At 53.0% G+C, this 7756-nt stretch overlaps 1 protein-coding gene across 1 annotated transcript in view; it reads left to right on the top strand.

Annotated features, from left to right (window-relative positions):
• The window catches only part of LOC117042601 (class II histocompatibility antigen, M alpha chain), a 5440-nt gene extending 3034 nt beyond the window's left edge, over nucleotides 1-2406 (top strand). Inside the window, exons 2-5 of the mRNA XM_033142138.1 lie at nucleotides 516-773; nucleotides 1560-1841; nucleotides 1954-2082; nucleotides 2402-2406. Coding sequence (XP_032998029.1) covers nucleotides 516-773; nucleotides 1560-1841; nucleotides 1954-2082; nucleotides 2402-2406 — 674 coding nt within the window. The remainder of the gene's footprint in view (nucleotides 1-515; nucleotides 774-1559; nucleotides 1842-1953; nucleotides 2083-2401) is intronic.
• Nucleotides 2407-7756: the final 5350 nt, after the last annotated feature.

Here is a 7756-nt window from a genome sequence, read left to right as displayed (position 1 = left end):
GGTTCTTCAATTCCTCCTCACTTTCTGCCATCAAGGTTGTGTCGACAGCGTGTCTGAGGTTGTTGATATTTCTTTCCGGCAATCTTAATTCCGGTTTGGGATTCATCCAGCCCAGCCTTTCGCATGATGAATTCTGCATATAAGTTAAATAAGCTAAATTTATTTAACCCACGTTACTTCATGCTTTCTTGCCATCCATCCCAAGCACACATTACTAGCCAGGGAGGGCGGAGGGCAGAGGGCAGAGGGTAGGCAGCACAAGACGGGAAAATGGAGGGGCGCATGGAGGCACATCGCAGAAACAAAATAATTGCGCAGTTGGGAGTGACCCCCCCGATGGTCATCTAGTCCAACCCCCTGCAATGCAGCAATTTTTGCCCAACAGGGTAACTCGAACCCATGACCCTGAGATTATGAGCGTCATGCTCTACTGACTGGGCTGTGATTTGGGGGGCAGCTCCTTATCTCCACCACGATGGCGGCGGGTGACCAACCTCCCTCTCTTTCGCGTCCAGAGGATCCTGCCCACCTGTTTTCCGAAGTCTACCTGTGCCAGCAGGATTCCCCGCTTCCTGAGATGGTCCAAACTCTGGACAACGAAGAGCTATTCTGGTTCAACTCCTCGGAGTCCGCCTGGCACGCCCGCCTCCGTGATTTCCAGCCAGGGGTGCAGAACCGGACACCCCAAGGTTACATCCGGCGGCTGAACCAGCTCTGCAATGATGTGCTGAGCAACTTTTCGTACTATTTCGCAATTATGCCGGAAGCGAAAGGTGAGGGGATGGAGGGAGGGAGGGAGGGGGGGGGCCACCGGAGACTTCCTCCAACGAGGAAGTTTATTATGCATTGTAGAATATAGGTTACAATAAAAATTAACATGATATGCTACGATAGAAACAATAATGAGTATAATAAAAAAATAATACTATCATTAAAAATAATACAAATGACAATGTAAGTAAAAGGATGGGGAGCCACCATTGAAAAGGCCACGTTCTATGGAAGAAATACGGAAGAAATATGGAAGAAAGGTTTCTATGGAAGAAATACGGAAGAAATATGGAAGAAAGGTTTGTTTATGAAAATGTGTTGATTATAATATTTTGATGGAGTTAGAAGTAATAAGAGCAACAGCTTTACTGAGTTAAGAGAGGAAAGAATACAAGAAGTTAAGATTTAGAAGGTGACATTTTATTTGATACGAGTAAGTTTTATGATATAAGATTTGTCGATTATAATTGTAAGATTAAGATTAGATGTATGGATTTAGATTTGACAATGTTGCAAAGTTACTAAAGAAGATTTGAAATGAACGCATAAGAGAGGGCGAGAGGAGGTCCCAAGTAAGATTTGGAAGAAGTGATGGATTTTTGAGTAATTGTCTGTGTGTGTGTTGGGTGTATTGTGTTGTTTTTATGGGATGTGGGATATTTGTAATTGGTTTAATTTGGAAAATCCAATAAACTTTTATTTAAAAAAAAAATTAAAAAAAGAAAAGGCCACGTTCTCCTGTTGCCACCCTGCAAACCACCCTCTGCCTCTCCCCCCCAACCCCACAGGTGTTGCTCAGGTGGAGGTAATCCCCCTGCTGCCGCTGCAGCTGGGCCAGCCCAACACCCTCGTCTGCTCAGTGACCAACCTCTTCCCTCCTGCGGCCGAGGTCACTTGGACGCGCCAAGGTCAGCCCGTGACCCAGGGGGTCTCCACCCCTCCGGCAATTCCTGTGCAGGACCTGGACTTCAGGCTCTTCTCCTATTTGGAGGTGACCCCCCAGGAAGGAGACATCTACAGCTGCGACGTCAAGAGTCCCCGCGACACCTTCAGCATCCAGGCATTCTGGGGTGAGGCCTTGCTTTCACCGTCTCTCCCCCCCCCCTGCCCCAAATGACCCTTGTGCTCTCTCTCATACACCCCCCCAACTGACCCTCTGTCCCATCTCTCTCCCACCTGCAGTCCCCCAAGATCCCGTCCCCTCGGAGCTCCTGGAGAACATCCTGTGTGGCGCGGCGTTTGGGGTCGGCACGCTCTTTGCCATCGCGGGGGTGGTCTTGGTGGCAGTATCCTGCAAGTGCAGCAGCACAGGTAGAGCTGGAGGAGGGCCCCCCCCCCCACGGGCCCCTTGGGGAAGGAGGAGGCTGCAGCTCAGGGCACACAGAAGGTGGAACCGAAGGCTTGTATGGTCGGAAGGGGTCCCCCGAGGGTCATCCATCCCAACCCACTCTGCAAGGTCGCGGGGTTCCCTTTTCATTCATCTCTTTCCTTGCTGGACATAAATGTGTACACCGCTTGATGTGAAATATTGCAACCATCAAAGATCCCTGCGTCACAGGGGGTTGCGCTAGATGACCCTTAGGGGTCCCTCCCTCCAGTTCTGTGATTCTATGTCCTTTCTCTTTTGCAGAATGAATTCCCGAGAGTCGGCCAGAAGGAGGGATTTGGAGGAGGAGGAGCATCACCTTTAAAGTCACCCACCCACCCGCTTCCCCCCCCTGCGGGAAATGCCCCTCGATGCCAGAATCTGTGTGTGTGTGTGTGCCCATTTGCATTCAGCGAGTCTCGAACATGTGTCCACCCTGCTTTTGTCACGTGTTTCCGTTGCCACTGACTCCAGGCAGGGGTGGGAGAGACTCCAGTCTGTGGGCCAGGAAATAAAACTGCTGCCAGTCAGTGTGGGCAGTCCTGGCTGAGGTGGGTCAGCGATCTGAGGGAGCGGCTTCTGTTCCCGTTAAAGTCATCGCTGCTAGAGAAGCAGGGGGATAAATGAGGGGGTGGAAGGAGCAGAGGACAGGATCCCAACCAGGTCTGGCTGAAGCACTGCTGGCTCAGATCCCACTTCTGACACCACTGTCGCCACCACCCCACTTCTGACACCACTGTCGCCACCAACCCCACTTCTGACACCACTGTCGCCACCAACCCCACTTCTCACATCACTGTCGCCACCAGCCCCACTTCTGACACCACTGTCGCCACCAGCCCCACTTCTGACACCACTGTCGCCACCAGCCCCACTTCTGACACCACTGTCGCCACCAGCCCCACTTCTGACACCACTGTCGCCACCAGCCCCACTTCTGACACCACTGTCGCCACCAGCCCCACTTCTGACACCACTGTCGCCACCAGCCCCACTTCTGACACCACTGTCGCCACCAGCCCCACTTCTCACATCACTGTCGCCACCAGCCCCACTTCTCACACCACTGTCGCCACCAACCCCACTTCTGACACCACTGTCGCCACCAACCCCACTTCTGACACCACTCTCGCCACCAACCCCACTTCTGACACCACTGTCGCCACCAGCCCCACTTCTGACACCACTGTCGCCACCAGCCCCACTTCTGACACCACTGTCGCCACCAACCCCACTTCTGACACCACTGTCGCCACCAGCCCCACTTCTGACACCACTGTCGCCACCAGCCCCACTTCTGACACCACTGTCGCCACCAGCCCCACTTCTGACACCACTGTCGCCACCAACCCCACTTCTGACACCACTGTCGCCACCAGCCCCACTTCTGACACCACTGTCGCCACCAACCCCACTTCTGACACCACTGTCGCCACCAACCCCACTTCTGACACCACTGTCGCCACCAACCCCACTTCTGACACCACTCTCGCCACCAACCCCACTTCTGACACCACTACCGTCAACCCCACTTCTGACACCACTGTCGCCACCAACCCCACTTCTGACACCACTGTCGCCACCAACCCCACTTCTGACCCCACTGTCGCCACCAACCCCACTTCTGACACCACTGTCGCCACCAACCCCACTTCTGACACCACTGTCGCCACCTGCTCCACTTCTGACACCACTATCGCCACCAACCCCACTTCTGACACCACTGTCGCCACCAACCCCACTTCTGACACCACTGTCGCCACCTGCTCCACTTCTGACACCACTGTCACCACCAGCCCCACTTCTGACACCACTGTCACCACCAACCCCACTTCTGACACCACTACCGGCACAACCCCACTTCTGACACCACTATCGTCAACCCCACTTCTGACACCACTCTCGCCACCAACCCCACTTCTGACACCACTGTCGCCACCAACCCCACTTCTGACACCACTGTCGCCACCAACCCCACTTCTGACCCCACTGTCGCCACCAACCCCACTTCTGACACCACTGTCGCCACCAAACCCACTTCTGACACCACTGTCGCCACCAACCCCACTTCTGACACCACTGTCGCCACCTGCTCCACTTCTGACACCACTATCGCCACCAACCCCACTTCTGACACCACTGTCGCCACCAACCCCACTTCTGACACCACTGTCGCCACCTGCTCCACTTCTGACACCACTATCGCCACCAACCCCACTTCTGACACCACTGTCGCCACCAGCCCCACTTCTGACACCACTGTCGCCACCTGCTCCACTTCTGACACCACTGTCACCACCAGCCCCACTTCTGACACCACTACCGGCACAACCCCACTTCTGACACCACTATCGTCAACCCCACTTCTGACACCACTACCGCCACCAACCCCACTGCTAGCACTGTCACTGTTGCTGCAGGTTTTGTCATGGCCTTTGGCTAGAACAAGAAACTTACATAGATTGAATATTGCTAGCCCCACAACCATCACTCATCCCACTGCTCCCATCGCTAGCACCACCACTCCTGCTCCTCCCAGCTATGGGTCTTTTTTGCCAGGACAGGGACACGGCTTGGCCTCAGATCTATTTCCTGGGCAGGCCCATCAGCACCCAGCTTTTCCGCCACCCCCGGGGGAATGAGAGATCTTCCTGGTCTGCCGCTGTCCCTTTAACAGGACCTTCTCGTGGAGGTACAGAGACCATCACCTGCTAATTGCTGCGTGCGGCAGGAGAGGACTGTACCACGCGATTCTTCAGAGTGGGCAGCTGGGCCCTGCAGCGCAGTTTTCCTTTTGTGTGCGTGGCAGGGTTGAGCCCAGGCACGTGTGAAGCGATGGTGCCTCTGAGCGTGTTGAGAGTGCTGTCCATTAATGCGAGGAAGTGCAGCTTGCCCTTTGACAGCTTGCAGGAGGCAGCTGCAGTATTTCTGGGCAGAAGCCATCCCCAGAAGCCCTCTCCCTTTACTACGTTTTAGCATCAGAGAATCGTAAGAGTTGGAAGGGACACCAGGGTCATCTAGTCCAACCCCCTGCAATGCAAGAATATCTGGCCCAATGTGGGTCTCGAACCCGTGACCCTGAGATTAAGAGTCCCATGTTCTACCAGCTGAGCTATCAGGGATGTGGAAGGACAGGAAATTTAGCGGGGGGGGGGGGAGATAAGCGTCACCACCAGTTGAATTTCTGCCCTTTCATACAGCTGCTATGGGGAAGGCTTGAATAATCCCCGGGACACCCCTACCTTGCAGGGTGGTTGTGACGGGCAACATGATACAAAGGCAGTGGGCATCTTCTTGGTTTTAAAAGGGGGGGGGGAGAGAGACTAGGAGGCCCGTGCAGGACTGAAGAGGCATTGCAACTTTTAAAAGAGGGAGAGCAGAGAGATGGGAGGAGCAAAAAAAAGACCAGGGGAGGGGTGTTTTCGATTGTTCCTGCTCAGTGATGTGTCCTTTCCTTTATGTTCCTGCCCCCAGGTGCCAAATGGAGTTATTGTCAGGGGTGCAAAAAATAAAATGAAAATAATAATTAAAAAAAAACAGATTTTGGAACTATTCTTTTGCGTCCTTCCTGGCATTGCAAGCCGGAATTGAGGCAGAACCCCCCCGGGGGGGTGCCTTTTTGGGGTGGGGTGGGGGCATCTAGGGGCATAGCAAGGGGGCGGGGGGCCGCCCCGGGATCCATAATGGAGGGGGTGACAAATTATCAAGGAACAAAGCTATTAAACACTCTCACTCTCGTGTGTGTGTGTGTTTGAGAGAGAGATTAAGAATACAGGTAATTTACATTCAAAACATCACCACATCAATCCGCTTACAACGCTTTTAAAGAAATCTATGAATTATTATTATTATTATTATTATTATTATTATTATTATTATTATTATTATTGCTGCTGCTCCTGCTACTGTTGCTAGCTGACATTCCTGTATCGCAGGGGGTCAGACTAGAAGAACTCTGGTGTGCCTTCCAAGTCTATCATCCCATGATTATAATAGTCTGGGGGTAGGGGCGTAGCAAGGGGGTGGGGGGCGGGTCGCCCTGGTCCCCAAAATGGAGGGGGTGACAAATTATCAATTTTCTTTTTTGAATTTTTTTTTAAAATGCCTGCTCCGAAGGTCTTATCTTACTGTACTAGGGATTATATAGCTATATATGAAATTTCATGCATATTGGTTCATATCTTGACCCTCCTCCACCAAAATAGCTGTTCACTTGGCTGTTTTCCTATGTCATGAAGGCTGAACTTTCAGTTCAGAGAACACTTACTGTTCCCAACCCTAACCCTGTGGAAAGCCATCTAATTAGACATTAATTTGATTTCGAGATGTTTTTAGGAGGTAATTTAATTATTGTTTGATTTTATACCAATGTTACGTACCTGATGTTAGCCACCCTGAGCCCGACTTCAGCCGGGGAGGGCGGGATATAAATAAAAGGTTTTTATTATTATTATTACTTGTTATTATTCCTTTGTAAGAAAATATGAAATAACGTAACACCATTTTTGCGGGGGGGGAATCAATGGGGGGGGAGACAAGAAATTTTCTGCACCGGGCACCACCTGACCTTCCCATGCGTGGGGGTGTGTGTGTGTGTGACAATTTTTTTTTGCCCCCATGTACCAATTTACCTTGCTACGCCCCTGGGGGCATCTGAGGATGGATGCAGGGGTGGAAAGGTGGGGAGTCAGTCCATGGGGGTGGGGCCAGTCCATGGGGGTGTGGCCAGTGCATGGGGGTGTGGCCAGTGCATGGGGGTGTGGCCAGTGCATGGGGGTGTGGCCTGGGGAATTAGAGCGGGGGAAGGGCAGAGAGTTACAAAATTTGTGGCATTAAAAAAATATATTTTTAAAAAAGTTTTTCCTGGTTTTCCAAAGTATGTGCATTGGTTTCCCCCCCCCCCCAGTACATGCATTTTTTTTTGACAGTACATGCCTTTTTTAAAAGAGAGGGAGGGAGGGAGAGAGACTCGCCCCCCCACCATTTCCAAAGACCTCCCGCCCCCTCCCCGCACAGCCCCGCCACCGGGAACCGGAGAGGCGGCTTCCTGACGCTGCGCCTGGCTCCTTTGCAGGGCGAAAGCGAAAGTGCTCCCCCCACGAGGACCCGAGCGAAAGCGCAGCGAGCGGGGGAGGGGAGTGAAAGCGGAAGCAGGAGGGGGAGGGGGAGGGGGACCTGCTTCTATATCTGGCGACGCCAGGCGGTTTCGGATCCCCTCTGGGTGGTGGTTGTTCTGCAAAATGCAAAAAGCAACGACCAAACAGGAGCTCTGGCAACTGCAATAATAGAGAGACGCGAGACTGGCAGGCCGGGGGGCCGGTTCTGGCCCGCTGAGCGTCTCAGCATTGCAGCGGGTTGGTTTGGATGACCCCCGGGGGTCCCTTCCAACTTTTTAGTACGCCGAATTTCTATGGGTTTTTTTTTTTTTAAGGGCAGGGTGTGTGTGGAAACCTCCCAACTGCGGCCCTCCAGACCTCGCGGCCCGGCCCTCGGGACTCTTCTCAGACCACGCCCCTTCTCCCCAGGCCACGCCCCTCGCCGGCCTTGCTTTGCACCCCGAGAATCATAGAATCCTAGAGTTGGAAGAGACCCCAAGGGCCATCCAGTCCAACCCCCTGC

Source organism: Lacerta agilis, chromosome 2 (genome assembly GCF_009819535.1).
Source record: "Lacerta agilis isolate rLacAgi1 chromosome 2, rLacAgi1.pri, whole genome shotgun sequence".
In the NCBI taxonomy this organism is placed as follows: domain Eukaryota; kingdom Metazoa; phylum Chordata; class Lepidosauria; order Squamata; family Lacertidae; genus Lacerta; species Lacerta agilis.
The sequence above is the reverse complement of the archived record's forward strand: the minus strand, read 5'-3'. Positions and strand labels throughout refer to the sequence as shown.